The sequence below is a fragment of the Drosophila serrata genome, unplaced genomic scaffold, assembly GCF_035046125.1.
Source record: "Drosophila serrata isolate PLE 108 unplaced genomic scaffold, ASM3504612v1 contig_272, whole genome shotgun sequence".
NCBI lineage: Eukaryota > Metazoa > Arthropoda > Insecta > Diptera > Drosophilidae > Drosophila > Drosophila serrata.
Window position 1 is genome coordinate 5,809,713 of NW_028257170.1, and position 16,150 is coordinate 5,825,862.

General features: G+C 40.0%; 1 protein-coding gene across 2 annotated transcripts; it reads left to right on the top strand.

Annotated features, from left to right (window-relative positions):
• Window positions 1–3,277: 3,277 nt before the first annotated feature.
• Window positions 3,278–9,981, top strand: eyg (eyegone). 2 transcript variants are annotated; one of them, XM_020961239.2, is made up of 5 exons: window positions 3,278–3,796; window positions 5,661–5,960; window positions 7,063–7,203; window positions 7,331–7,932; window positions 8,057–9,981. In XM_020961239.2, exons 1-5 carry the CDS (start codon window positions 3,658–3,660, stop codon window positions 8,882–8,884), a joined length of 2,010 nt encoding a protein of 669 aa, XP_020816898.2. In that variant the 5' UTR covers window positions 3,278–3,657; the 3' UTR covers window positions 8,885–9,981. The 2 variants fall into 2 exon arrangements, with proteins under 2 accessions (XP_020816898.2, XP_086690594.1); XM_086834468.1 differs by having other exon boundaries at window positions 5,664–5,960.
• Window positions 9,982–16,150: the final 6,169 nt, after the last annotated feature.

Consider the following 16,150-nt stretch of genomic DNA (forward strand, 5'->3'; position numbering starts at 1 on the left):
AACACTGAGCGAAAATGCCGTCTCAATTGGATTAGGATTTTAATTAAATAAGGTTTTTCTGAAAATATAACAAAAATAACCTTCAAGTTACCTATGACATATTGCTTTGATTAAAGATCTGGACGAAATCCCAGTAAGATCTTTAAGCAATATTTATAGAGTTTAAACTTCCGTTTTTTAATAGGAAGCAAAATAAATATATTAAAACCTTTCATACACTCTTGTTCTCAAAGTGCAGTGATCGGTATACAGATCTTATTTACTTAGTAAATTATTCCTGTTCGATTGTTTGCGTTTGCTCTGGATCTCTGGCATGAGGGCACTCGAACGTCATCGTCAGCACCGTTCATTCATGATTTGCCTTTCACAAATCGGAATCAAAGATATATATGTTCACAAATGTGGAGGTATCTGCAGCATTGTGCACTTTGCATTCGAACAGACAAATAAATACAAAGGCAGTTCTGATCAGCTTAGTGAGACATCTCATTATCGCCAGGTGAGTTCTACGTGGCCGGATTTCTTTTCTGTAATTTCTTGTGATTTCTTATGATTTCTCTGTGACTCTTTCCCATCCCGGAATCGTTTCGGGTAATTGCTTTTTAACTCGGCATTCAGCTTTCAGCTTTCAACTTCCCATTCTCTGCAGCGCCGGGAGCCACTCGTCAATTCGTGGGCTTTGATGCAATTTGGCTTCTGTGTAAGCCACTCTGCCATTTGGAGGCATCCATCTCCTGCTCCTCTCGGTGTCCTGTCCTGTGTGGCGCACCGATCACGCCATGTGTAGTTTAGTTGCAGTTTCGATTCACATCGGATTGCCTTGCCCAGGCAGCGCATCAATCATCCATCACGCACCGTCAGAGACAACGACCCAGAGGAAGAGAGAGAGCACAGAACAAACCGGAATGCAAAACCCATTATCCAAGGTTGCCCCACGGATTTAATGGGGATTCAATCTTGGTTGGCGTTTGAATATTTCGCGAATCATGCTTTATTTAGCACATATAAAAGTTGTAAAAATATGAATTATGACTGCTGGTGGTTTTGATCTTTTGGCGAAAGAAACCATAAGCTTCCCGTAATGGTTTTAATATTGTAATCAATAATCTAGCATTAGTGGTAAACTTTCAAAAACATCTATGTATCTTCCATAAGCAGTGGTTATTAACATTAATTACACATTTTTATTCGTTATTAGCTGAGCAAATAATAGTCGATAAAAAATCATATCAAAGTAAATCGTAATATTGTTTTTACATAAACAAACTCAAGTGGAACAGCTATGCTCTTCTATGAATATAATCGTTAAAAAGGTCTTAAGTGGTTAATTTTTGTGATTGCTTGGCAGGGTATCATAAAGGAGCCTGGAAAGGATTAAAATATAACGGCTACATACCAAATTTGATGAAAATCTGTTGAAAATTGGAAAAGGTTACATTTTTTCTTAAAATTTTCCAATGGCAACTATATATATGTATGTATATATATAGTCCACCGATTCGCTATGCTCCGACTTATAGACTAGTAAAATTATAGAAGATTAACTCCATAGTTTCATTCTAATAGCGCTCTTAAATTTGTGCCAAAACAAATCTCGCACACATGTGCATATGATTCCCAATTGGTTCTAACATCCCCGGAACGAAGTGACTGCTACCAGCCAAGTCTCAGACATGTGTTGTGTTACAAAAGTTGCAAGTCATTGTTTATAAGTGTAACTGATCAAACATACTTACTAATCAAAGTTATCTGCTGATCATAGATACTTACTAATCATAGTTACTTTCTATTCAAATATACTTACTAATCATAGTTGCTTACTGGTCATAGATTCTTACTGCTCATAGTTAATTACTTATCATATTTTAGAAATCGACCGATTGTTCTTATGGCAGCTATATATATATGTATAAATATAGTCCACCGATTCGCCATGTTCCGACTTATATTCTAGTAAAATTATATAGAAGAATAAATTGAAATAGCTTGCTCCTAATTTTGTTCCAAAACAAATCTCGCACTTATGCATGCACATATGATTCTCAACTGGTTCTAACATCCCCGGAACGAAGTGACTTCTACCAGCCAAGTCTCGGATACGTGTTGTGTTACAAAAGTTGCAAGTCATTGTTTATAAGTGTTCGAAGTTAGTAACTGATCAAACATACTAACTAATCGTAGTTACTTACAGGTCATAGATACTTATTAATCATAGTTACTTACTGGTCATAGATACTTACTAATCAAAGTTACTTACTGGTTGTAGATATTTACTGTTCAGAGTTACTTGCTGCTCATAGTTACTTAGTGTTCAGAGTTACTTACTGCTTATAGTTAATTACTTATCATAGTTACTTACTGGTGATAGTTACTTATTGTGGAAAGATACTTACTGATCCTCTACATTTAACAACCGTTTCTCTGACAGTTATATTATAAAGTAAAACTAAGTACAAAATTCTATAATAATAAAAGATAACTTTGAATCAATTTAGATAAAAATATTATATTATAAAAGTTTTATACACTTGTAAAAATGATTTAAAAATATTTTAATGAAATTAACTATGTTAAATAAGCAAACTCAAAATTGGCAAGCATCTCTGGGTATTCTTTATTAAATGTATCAATTGTAATAATAATTGTAAGTAACTTGGACTTTTCAGAAATTAAATCGAGGTCATGGTTTTGCGTTACAAAATCTATAAATAAATACTAGCAAAAAAGCTAAATATAAATCAGCATGTTGCATTAATGATTACAAATGCTACATAATTAGATCCAAAATGAATGCCATCAATTAGTGTGGTAAATTGGGAATTAGCTGCACTTAAAGGTTGAATTCTAACGCCCAGTGTCCAAAGTTGATTTGTTGTAATTCCAAAAACAAAGAACCGCGGCTTCCCCAACTTTTCTTCTTCAGCTTCTTCTTCTTTGCCTCCAACTCTCTATCTTTCTCTCTTTCTCTCTGTCTCACCCCACTCTGTCTGTCGCTCTCTGCCTTTTGCTTGTGTTTATACTTAGCGCAGCGCCAACGAGTTTATAATTGTTTGATTTGTGTGCGCGCACACACAAGGCAGTGTGAGTCAGTGCATATAGTCGTCCCGCTCGCACCTGGGCCAGAGCGAGAGGCAGCCAGCGGACGCGCAACGGCCGCCATTAAGAATGTGCGACATCCGGAAACCGGTTGGCGGCTGACCAAAACTCACTCATTCGTTGAGTGGAAACCAATGGCGAGTGGAGTGGAGCAACCCGGTCTGAAAACCAAGCAGCGCTCATTGTGCTAAGACAGCTTTCGGCGTGAACAACGTTCCAACGGCTCCGCTCCGTCGAAAAAAAAATAATTGAAATAAAAAAAAAGCAAAAAGAGAAACAGGAACGTTTTCTAACTGTTTCTGTCGGGATCGGTGCCGCTCTGTGTATTTGTGTGTGAGTGTGCTTGTGAGCTATGAATCGAATTGACCGCATTGCGTTTTCATTTCCGTTTCCGGCCGCAAACGTTACTTCTTCGCCGTTGAATGTGCGACATCTGTGACTGTGATTGTGACTGTTTAGTAACTGCTTTCGCGTGTGTTCGCAAAAGAGCGATTGGCAACAAGATAATAAATAAATACTAAATAACAATAGAGGCAAAATCGATTAGCGCGATTAACAGACATGTTGATTGAGCCGACTTTAAACCGTGACCTTGGCTCGCTTACTGTCGCTAACTCTGGCCTCTCGGCCGCGCACTGGAAAATGGAGCCCCATCCGCAGCAACGCATCACCTCGCTGGCCCCCCATCCCGCCTCCAGCGGTGAGTACTTAGTGCTTAGTTCGAGAGCCTTAAAAGGGCAAACCCACCTGACAAACTACTTACCTGACCTTAATTAGCCGACGGCAAGCAAGGCGCAACCAAAAGCAGCAAAATATTTATGTTTCTAGTGGAAAAATAATGTAAAATTAATCCTAATATGACAACGAAATCCTGAAGGGAATATAGGTCATAAACATGCTGCCAAAACTCAATAACTTCAGTTTTATTGCACAGGAAATTAGATGTCCAAAAGAAGCATTTACTTACTAAATATCTTGAATTACGTGTTGATTTCTTTTTAAAGAAGCGGTCCTATTTAAAAAATTTCACTGTATATATTTGTTTTATTGTTTAGAAACGCAGGTATGACTTTAATTAATACTTAAAACATCTGTAAATAAATTGGAAGACAAATAGGTCAACAAAATCATTTTCTACTGTAAAATTAAACCGCATAGAATAATAATTACTTCTCAAATATATATATTACTTAAAGAATAAACCATTTGGAGAAACAAAATGAATCATTAATAATTTGACCAATGTTTAAATTATTAGGGATAAAAACTAGTGAAATATAGTTTGCGAAGAAAAATAGATATGATTTAAATTATATTTTTTAATATTAGAAGGAAGTTATGTAAAAAGTCATAAAAGAAATAAATAACTATTTATTTTTATTGTCCAATTCAATTACAATACACATTTTATGGTACTTACAGAGATTAAAAAAAATTATTTTGATATCAGTAAAAATATTTTAAAAGCTATAAACTGTATCACAATTGTTTCTTTAGAAAGACAATATTTAACGAAATTGTAATAAATTTGTCCTTATTAAAATGACAAAAAAGTAATACAAAATAATATATTAATTTATTGTGTCCTATTACCTAATTTTATTGATTTATTAACCCTAAAACCCTTGAAAAAGTTTACGGCATATTTAATAATTAAATTATAAATACTATATTCAATAACAGTAGTACTAAATACTGCATTTCACTCAGTTAATCATAGGTTTTGCCTCTTTAGAACACTAAAAACCAGAAGCTATTATAAACCAAAATCTATATTATAACACAGAGACACATCGATATTTCTTCCTTTTCTGCTTGCTTAAATGTTTAATTTCATTAAACATAAACCCAACTCGGATGTCATAATATCGAGTGCGTGGCTCCAGTTGCCAGCAGTCCCAATTTCCCTGCTTTTCACCTTTCTGGCCCCCATAGATGGAAAAGTAAACAAAACTGGTTCGCATTTGATGAGAGCGACAGCGGCACAATTGATTAGGGGCCGGAATATATATATCTATATAGTCATTTAGGGACGAGGTGAGGTGCGCGTATTTTTTAAAAAATATTTACCCGGCAAACAACAAAAGTGAAACGCGCATTTAAAACGCTAATTGACAATTTGAGCGACGAGGTTGCTGCTTAAGCCGAATAATGATATATGTACATATGTTTTCATTGTTCCCCGCTTAATTTTAAATTTTTTATTTTTAAGTGAAAGCAAATACGCGCCGAATTAACGTAATACACAGCACTCTCTGCCCCAGCTGAGTACATATTTTAATTTTTCGGCTTTTGTGCTCGTGCCCGTCGTTTCAATTAGCTTCGATAAATCCAATCCCCGCGCCAGGAGATACGCTTGCGTGTCTGCCGCCATTTTGGCAATCGAGTGTATATAGTACACTGTTTGTATATATATAGTATATAGCCATCAGTCATTCCAGATCAGTCAACACAATTAACGGTTAATTTATCATAATTAACCATTGTAGCCTGGACTTGACAGCCAGCTAAAGCCACAATATAATGACAATGGCCAATTATCATTCAATTCGTTCAATTCTCAGTAGCGGCGGCATCCGTGGCAGCAGCAGCAGCCGCAGCAGTGGCAGCGGCGGCGGGAGCGGGATCGGTATCGGTATCCGGACCGGGATCGGGGGCCTCCACATCGCCCACATCTGTGCAAATACCGCCCGGCTTTGGCGGCACCGCCGGTGCACCGCCAGCTGGATCGACGGGGAGCAGCACCCTCAACACTCTGATGTCGCAACACCGCCTCCTGGAGTTCTCCCGCTTTGGGGGTCTGCGGGGATACGACATTGCCCAGCACATGCTCACACAGCAGGGCGCTGTCTCCAAGTTGCTAGGTGAGTACAACACACATCACACATCGCATCCCTCTCTGTACACGGTCCCTACATCGGAGATAACTAATGGGCACTTTGTTTTCGATTTGTTTGCTAATTTTTATGATAAACATGTTATTATCCTGTAACTGCCAGGCCAGGCTTCAATTCGAGTTTGAGTTCGAGTTCGGGTTTCCCCCTTGTTCTCGTGTGCGCAGCCGTGTAATTTAGCCACTTAAAATTGCATAAACTCCTGGGCTGCGGCGGTGGCCAAAACGCGGCTGGCTCATTAATCAAAATGCGGCTTATTCGCAGGCTTGTACGGGATATAAGGGGGGTTGGTCTTGGTGCGTGCTCTTGTTGCACTAAGAAAAATGATGCCTTTTTACCAGGATTATGCGAAGGAAGTTGTTAAGACAGTGGGGTTAATATATCTTAAAAATTATAATAGGATGAGGGGTTGTTTGAGTTTAAATAACTTTGTTAAGAAAGAGTTAGAATAATATATGTATAAATATTTTTATATTAATTAATTATACTAACCAACCATTATAACTGCTTTTCAAAAAGCCCAATCTCCACATTAAATAGAATGATGTAACTTATTTAAAAACCTTTTTTTTTTGCCTTGGAATTCAGTTCATATCCCAGTAAATGAAACGCTCAAAAGGCATTAAATTTATATTAATACAATATCAAATATTTATACCATTAAAAGATTAGATATCCTTTTTAAAATATTCTATTTAACTTTAAAGTGGGAAACTTTAAACATTACTATTTCAAGTTGTTAGTTCTATAGCATAATATAAACTTCAATAAAGAAATGCAAACCATATGAAACTGGGGCTTAGAAATTATAGTTTCTTATATTATAATAGTAATAAAATGAGGAATCTCCCTGCTTTTTCTCAGTGCAAACTATTCCCTCTTATTTCACTTCCACCACACTTCACATTGATGTGGCAAAACTGATAAAGATATTAAAACAAAAGGGGATAAGCCATGTTAAGGATGATCGAAACATAAAGATGAATTGCCGAAAATCGCAGCTCACATATAGCCATAAATCGATTGTCTCATAATTTTCCCTCTGCGCTCTGCTCTAATTTTCATGTTGCAGGCTCACTGCGACCACCGGGCTTAATTGGTGGCTCAAAGCCCAAGGTGGCCACGCCGACGGTCGTCTCCAAGATCGAGCAGTACAAGCGCGAGAATCCGACGATCTTCGCCTGGGAGATACGCGAACGCCTGATCTCTGAGGGTGAGTAGCAGTAGGATGGCCAAGATATAATTGGAGCTAATCCGGATGGCTGATTGATCGGCGGCCGCTTTTAGCTTTTATCTCGATCCGTTTGGTAATTTGTGCCTTGTGCAATCCCGCCTTGCAGGTGTCTGCACCAATGCCACCGCTCCATCGGTGAGCAGCATCAATCGCATCCTGCGCAACCGCGCCGCCGAGCGGGTGGCCAGTGAGTTTGCCCGCACCGCCGCCTACGGGCTTTATCCGCCGCCCCCGCATCCTTATGGCAGCTTCACCTGGCATCCGGCTGGCCAAGTGCCCGGTGGCCAGGCGGTTCCACCTCCGCCACCCCCATCCGCTTTGTGGTCTGTGGCCGCTCCAACGTTGGCAAATCTGCCGCCCAGTGCGGCAAGTGCGGTGCCATCGCCTGGCTGTGGTTCCCTCAGCTCCGCTCATCTCATGGCAGGTGGTGCTGGTGGCGGTGGTGGTTTAGGGGGATTGCCCTCGAACAGGGCCATCTCACCCGGCTCCGGGAGCCACGACACTTTGGAATCGGCGGATGAAAACAGGCACATTGATTCGGATTATCTGGACGATGATGATGAGCCCAAGTTTCGGCGCAATAGGACCACCTTTAGTCCAGAGCAGCTGGAGGAGCTGGAGAAGGAGTTTGACAAGTCACACTATCCGTGTGTGAGCACCAGGGAAAGGCTTTCAAGCCGCACCAGCTTAAGCGAGGCCAGAGTTCAGGTGAGCAGTAGTACATTTTAATGTTTAAATATTTTATATCAAATTTTAAGAGCTTACTTTGAAATATATATTTTCTATTACCTTAATTTTCAACCTGGAATTTCTTCCCTTATCTCTTCGCCAGGTTTGGTTCTCGAATCGACGGGCAAAGTGGCGTCGTCATCAGCGAATGAATCTCCTGAAGCGCCAGCGTTCCAGTCCCGCGAATCCCCTGCACTCGCAGCAGTCCAATGATGCTCCAGCAAGTTCGCCCACACCTAGCAATCATAGCAGTGCCTCCACTTCGGCTGCAGTGGCTCCTGCTCCGCCTCCCCAGCAACCATTGCAGCTCTGCCCCTCGGATCACTCACCGCAGGCTCCACCGCCATCGGTGATGCTGCATCCGTTGCATCCAGGACCTCCTGGTGGCGGTCACCATCACCATCATCCCCTGCATCTGCCTACGCATCCGGCGGCCCTGCAGCTACTGAGTCACTATCACCAGCAGCAGCAACATCAGCAACAGCAGCAGCAACAGCAGCAACTCTCGCCCACGGGCTGCAACCCTGGGGCAAGCCACCTGACAATGGGCGGGGAAAGGAGTGCCTTCCGCAGCCTGGTCAGCTCACCCTCGGCAGCTGCCTTCCTGGGACTGGCCAGACAGTATGCCGTGGCCGCCTCTTTGACGGTGGCCGAGGAGCAACGTTCCCGATTGCATTATTCCGCCGGTGTGGGACTTAGTGGAGCTGGTGCTGGTGCTGGAGCTGAGGGAGCAGGATCGGGCAGCGGATTGGGCGGCAGTGGCTCAACCATGACGGTGGACAACTCATCGTCCGACTCGGATGAGGAGATCAACGTGCACGACGATTCGGACGCTGAAATCGAATCGCCGGCGGCAACGGCGGCAAAGGTGGCCCGCCTGTCATCCTCCGATGCGCCGACAACGCTGCAGTTCCTAAAGCATGACCGCTAGAGAGGGATGTCGATGTGGATATAGATGTGAATGGGTTAGATGCACATGGGGCTATGGATGTGGACGTGAACGTGGCGGCGACATCTAATTGAAAACTTGAGTTGTGCGCGCCTCTGTGATTGACAGCAGCGGCAGTTGAAATTGCAACTGCCTGGGGTCTGGGATGGGTCGGAGGGCGGTGCGTGTTTGGGTATTGAAACACGAGAAGCGGCTACATTGTGGGCAAAAACAAATCGAAAAACCAAAGTTAAAATGCTGCTCACCTACTTGGCTGCGGTCCGGGGTCGGTCGCTGGAAGCAACAGCAGCAGCAGAAACAGCAGCAAAACTAGCAAAACCTTCACTGGCCTGCATAAGTTTTGGGAGCAATAATGGGTTGTACTTGTTTTCTACAATACATTGGTGCTTAAATTAATTACTGATTAATTACTTTGGATTTTCTATTTTAAAAAATAGTTTAGAAGAATTCTAGGGAAATTTGTTAATTGTAAAGCTTTGTAAAATATAACAAGAGATCTTAAGACTCAGTCTCAGATTAGCAGTACATTGAATTTGCCTCCAAAAAAACAATATTCAAACTTTGCAGGCCAGTGTAATGGGCGGCATTTGTGTGTGGACACGCTTAAGATTAGCTGGAAATTGTAACTAATACTACATACGACACCCGCTTGTCCCATTTTAATGCACGTATCAACATACAAATCCCAACTGAACACGAACACGAATCCGCATACGTACGTACCCTCGAGTTATGCATAATTATTATTATATTTGTTCATTCGCCGGCTGCCGACTGCCGACTGCCGACTTACCTCATCACCATTTAAGGCTATAGCATATGCAATATATCTCTATATATGTATGTAATTGTAACTCTAAATCTTAGACCTAGGCCTAAGCGATCTATTTATGAAATGCGTATTACGTAAGAGTTTTGGTTGCGTTTGAACTGATAACTTTGTAGAGTATTGTAAGTGTTTGGCTCAAAAATCAAAAAAACACAAATCAAAGAAATACCAACTCCACACGAGTGAGAAACCAATATAAACAAAAAGTGCAAGAAATACATATGAATATAAAATATAGTATATAAATCAATTTGTGTGTTTTGCTTTCTTTTGAGAACCAGGAAATTGCTTTGGTTTTGACAACAAATACAATTTATTCGTCCGATTTCACGCATAATTATCCATTCTAAAACAGTGACGGAGACAAAAAAAAAACAAAAAACACGGCCGACCGACGGGCATAAATAAGCATTTAACACTCGAAAGCTTCTTAAAACGTTATTAAATATTAATATAATCAATATTCATTGTGTGTGAGACCCAAAGGAGAGAGACCAATAGAAATGCCGAATGAAATCGAAATCAAAATCGAAATCAAAAACCAAAATACGCGCATAGAAATCGCTTAAATTTCGAACGTAATGGCCAATATGTCCAAATCTGGTAGATAACATCGACATTTTAATTATAACCAAATGAAGCCGCATCGACCAGGAGGTGGAGGAGGTGGAGGAGGAGGAGAATGGAATGGTAAAGGTAAAGGTATAAGCAAAGGTATCCAACAACTGACCGATTAAAAATGCCGAGCCAAACTAAGCACATAAATCAATGTAAATTATGGTGTTAACAAAAGGCGAGCCGAGCGCGCTCAAATCGCAGGCTTTGGATGGTATCGAATCGGATCGGATCGTTGACTTTTTTAGGTTGGAACCAGGTGGTGGATGAGGCTCTCTCTCCCTGCCTGTGGTTGTGAAGCGGGGATTTAAATGAGTTGGACCTTTGCATCTGATAAGAGGAGCCAGCGTGGAGCTCTTTCGTGTCGATACTTACAACTCCAGGTTGGGATTCGGTATTCGGGATTCGGTATTCGGGATCCGGGATTGGGAGTGTGAAGATCGGGTGACGGTGCTCCGAACAAATTCAATTTGCTTGGCTTTTTATGAGCAAATGGTTGACCCCATCCCCCAGTCCCGACTTATTCTAATTTAGTGCGGAGCTGCTCGTGAGCATTCCTTTAATAAATTTAAATCACCTTCTATTGAAAAATATTTTCACCTCGCGCCCATAAATTATACATTATACGATATTTATACAGTCCGAAAGGCACAAACATATATGTATATGAGTTTGTGTTTTTACTTTTTTCTCTTTGGCTTTGGGTTTGGGTTCACGGGTATTCAGTGGTTTCGTTTAGGTTCCAGTTTTGATTCCATCAACCGTCTTTTTTTTTTTTGGCAAGGATTGGCTGCCATGTCGGAGTTGATGGACTTTGGGGCTAAAGTGGCGCTCTCATGAGCGCCATATAATCGCAGTCAAACATTTTTACGATCACTCCAGTCAGGCGGCCTGCACAGCATCTCCTCCGAGCTGATCAGTTGGCCACTTGATGAGTCCCGCCGTGTCCTCCTGGAGAGGGAGACCGAGATTGTCCCGGACAACATTGTTGCCAAATGTTTTGTGGCCCGCCGTTGGCTTTGAGCAGTTTTTATTGTTTCGGTTGGCGGAAATCGATGAACTTTACCAAGGCTCCATCTATCCTGATCCATCTGTGCACTGGAAAAACTATGGGGGAGAGTTGGGATAAATTAAAAGGATGAGAATGTTTTTTGGTGGAGGTATTTGAAAGTATGTATTATGTAATTATAAGGGAGTTTGATAAACAATAAATGACTTAATGTGGCTTATTCTATTTAAAGTCCTATATGTAGGTGTATTAAATATTATTCTATTTAAAGTCCTATATGTAGGTGTATTAAATATTTTCCTATCATTTAAATTATAGTTAGTTTATATTCCTTTCTGGTTTAATTAATTAATTAAATTCTGTTGTTTGTGCCAGATTTTTCTCCCAGTGCAATCTCCAGCTATGTGGGGCTCCTTGGGTAAGGAGCCGGTGATAAATCTGTTGGCGAGCCGGCGCAACATTGCCATTGCATACTTCTAAATGGACCATAAACGTGCGAAGTCGCAACACCAGCAATAACTAAAGTTAGTTACGTTTACTAATATGACAACAATGTTGTCTTTGGGCCCTATTCCCCTCCTCCCTGGGGCCCCCGTTGATGCAAATGTGAGCGAACCAGTGCCAGTGGACGGTAAGAAGGTAAGACCCAGGGCCCGAATATCATTCCCAGATTGTGAATGGGTGTCGTTATTCTGCCATTATGTTTACGGCTTGCAAAAACAAATACGTCAAAATATGCGAGGCACAGACTCCCTCTCTGGGTACCTTGGAACCTAGAAACCTTCTCTTGTCCCTCGGCAATCAAACACGCAAAAGCAATTAAGTGGCGCGGAACCATGGTTTAAGGGATCTGCAACTATAGAATGTATTTTTGCATATTTTTTTTATTTATTTTTAGAGTCTTAAAAACTATTGCTAAATACACAACATTATCGGGAATTAGTAAATATAAATAAGCTGTTGTTTTGCCGGCTACCGATAATATGAAATGACTTGGTTTTGAAGTAGCCGTGTATATACAACCAGTATTTGCAATAGGTAAAGGTGTTTTTTAAAGGTAATTACAAATATTCAATTTATTTTTAATTGTATATTACGAAATTAGGTAAAATAATTTCAAATATATTAGGTAGAAAAACAATTTTCAGGGGAAATATAAAAAGAAATCGTAGGGCGAAGTAAGCTGCTCAGAAACGAATCCTTATTAAGGATCGAGTGAATCCCTTTTAGAAAAGGGAAGATGCTTTGTTAAAATAAGTTTAAAACATTAAAAAAATAAGATTAATAATTACTTTAAACATCCCCTTTTATAATTAAAATGTTCTCTAACTTGAATAATTTTTACGAATTCCTGACCCAAAACTAAGTGGTTTCGCTCTAGAAACTCATTTGAGCTACAAATTGCTTATCGGTTTTCTATATACATACATATATTCCGAGGTACGTCTGTCTGTGAAACATGTTCGGATGTTATTGAAATACTTGAGAGAGTCTGGCCGACCATTCGACTGATTTATGTCCAAATCTAAATGGTCACAATGGCGATTCGGATGACCCGGCTCCAGGTATTCCTCCCTGTCTCTCTGTTAATGAGCCGAGCGATTAAAAAATGTGCATTTGTGTTTGTCCGCTCCTTAAATGAGCTCGAGCTTTTAACGCGCAGCCATAGATCAGAGGGGTTACGGCTTCAGGGGTTACGGGTTACGGGTTGTGGAGGAGCTATGGGTTTGGGGAACAGATTTCAGGGGCGGAGACGAAGTGATTTTGTCTCGTTGTCATCTCATTTGGAATTGGGCGATAAGACAAATTTGTTTTCTTTGTTTATAACTTTATGCAGATACAGGTTTCGGTTTCGAATGCGCTCCTCCAACGGTCATCTTCCACTCATTTCGGATCCCCAAACTCAACCTACTGTATAAAATCTAAAAAAAACCAAGTTTACTGGCAAACCTTTGATGTACAGTGAGCTGGGATGTGAGAAGTTTGTGACACAGTTCTATAAATAAAGATATATAGATATATACATATTTTAAATATAAAAAATATTTGAATATTTCATGTAAACAGTTTGAGGCAATTTATTTTTTGAAACTTATTGGGAAATAAAGCAATGAAAATGTAGCATATATTTTCTTAAAGTTGTTAAGACAATATAAGATAAATTTGTAGACTGAAAATTAAATTACTATTATATATTTTGATGACTTAAATAAATAAAATTTGTACAAATTAATTAGTATTATGATTATCCTTTTAACACATAAGTAAAGTCTTAACACTATTTTATAGATGTTTAAGTAGAATCAGATCACTTGCTTTCTTAAAACATCTCAACATTATATTTTCCTTTCCACAATTCCCCAACATTTAACCACTGTTCAGAGGTTTTTTGGAATAGAGTTGGTATATTTAATCTTTGTCGCCTCTCAAGTCCCCGGCTGGCGCAACAACAAACGAGGAATTCTGAACATTGATTTGAATTTTGAATTGAAATGTCTTCGACTTGGACTTGGACTTGGTCTCCGTCTTGGTTTGTTTTTTATATTTTATTTGGCTGCGGCGGCAGCTGCCGGTGCTGACATCTTCATTAACGAGGAGTGTGATCAAAAGAGTAATGAGGTGTTGATAGTGGCCGAAAGCGAGGAGGCTTTATGCATTCTCCCGTGGATTAATTAGGAACAATGCCTTTGTCGGGTGAGAGGAATTGTGAGCCGATCGTTCAGCCAGAAGTTGTTCTAGTATGTCCCCACTGGTAATTGTGGGTCTCTTGTGTCCCCAGGCCTTTGAAGTCTTTATTTGAGATCTTTCAAAATCTCTCCATCGATTCTATTCGATTTCGATGCTATACCGAGGCTGAGTTTTGGACTCTAATTCCGATTCTTGTTCGTGCTCGAACTTGTATTCAACGCAGCTGGGGCCTTTGTTCTGCTTGGATAATTTGCATATGATAAATCTGCTTCCATATTTTGTTAAATTGCTGTGCGGGTTTTCTCCTGGCTGCCGTCTGACTGCTCGACTGACTGGCCAAAAAGCATTGGCGCGTGGTAAATTGGTAGTATTGTAAGGCATCTAATTAGTGGCCGGCTACCGAATTATGACCAATTATAACTATTGATTGATTGTGGGCTATAATCAGTGGTCTCTCTCTGGCAACTCCCGTTGCTGCGGATTTTTTGTTTCAAAAGGCGGGTCATCGGTTCGGGTCGCCTCTTCTTTTGCATTGTTGTGAAAGTTTCGCGGTCAATCCCAAATAAATAAAGAATATGCGATGAAAAGTTAAGAGAGGTTAAAAGATCCACACCCAGAAATAAGTTAAAAATAAACATAGAATTAAGAGTTGATCAAAGAAAATAATTTAAAGACAATAGTTAGTTCCTAGATAGTTGCTTAAGATGGCTTAGATAATTAGTTATTAGTTCTATTGCAACAATATATTGAATGTCAATGTACGGAAATCATATTTAGTGAATTATTATTTGTATTATTTTTTTCAATGTTGTTTTATCCTTGACTTCAAAACTTACCATTAAAATTGATTTGTATATTGGTCTTCTTGATCTCTGGAATTTGTTCTCCATTTTTAAGTTCTCGTTCTTTATGTCAAGTAGTAAATATATTTTATTATTTTGTTTTTTTGTTTGGAGTGCAGGGCGCGGTGTTTGCCATTAAAAACGCACTCTTCAGCGGCCAAACAATGTCTAATTAAAGGCGATAATCGTTGCGAGTCGGACCACTTAGTCCGCGCATAAATCTCGCAGCTCTAATGGGACCCCTAAGAAATGGAGGAGGAGATGGATGCCACAATTAACCGAGACTTATGACGCTGCTGCACCTGATTAAGATGCAGTCCCAGTCCCAGTTCCAGTTCCAGTTCCAGTCCCTGTCCTGGCCATCAAACGATCTCTAAACTACGCCTATTGTTCGGAGAGTGAAGATATACTCGTCGAATGCCGCCGCTGACTACTACAAAAATGTTAAACGGCTCTTCGGTCAAGAGATTTATTGCCTGTCCCAAAATCACAGAAGACCCGTTGCTGCCGGCCAAGAAATCGATCGATTCGATCCGATTCGAAACGATCCCCTGCCTCGATTCGGGGACTTTCCGTGGCAGATCGCATTCCGGCGAATCACGAATAAACGAAGTCAGTCGCATTAACCTCTCTCTCCTGGCCTTAACGTATTAACGTATTAATGCGCCTACATCGCCCACTAATTGAGCCAGCGACACCGACCTGGCTGATAAGTGGGTTCTCCTCCAGCACCAAGACCCCGGGATCTTGGGAATGTCCACTTTAAACGCAAAGATGCGACCCAGCCACTTGGCTAGCTGCCACTATGTTGGCTCCATAATGCAAACAATATGTCTCTATAGGATTTCAGTGGCTTCATTGATTCTTATCACCCAATAAAATACATTTCGTTTGATTATTTGTATTTCTCTCGCTTTTTATAAGCCTTCTTTTGGTGGAACATGGCAAGAGAAATTGGGGATTACTTTGGGGGTTTTAATAAGAAATTTTAGTTGAAGAGGTTTTCTTACTTAGATGGGTGTTTTGATTGTATTTAATAATATAATAAATAATGAAATTAAATATTGGTAATAAAATGGTATCATTTTTTTTTTAGTTTGAGTAATTCAGAGTGGAACTTGTATTAAAATAGTTAAGTACAAGTTCATGTTAATGATTATATAGATGAGTTGATGTTGTTAGTTATAAATTATATTTTAAAGTCTTGTCTTTTAGCAGAATATACTTTCAGCATTTTAAGCACACACTATTCCTCAAAACTTATT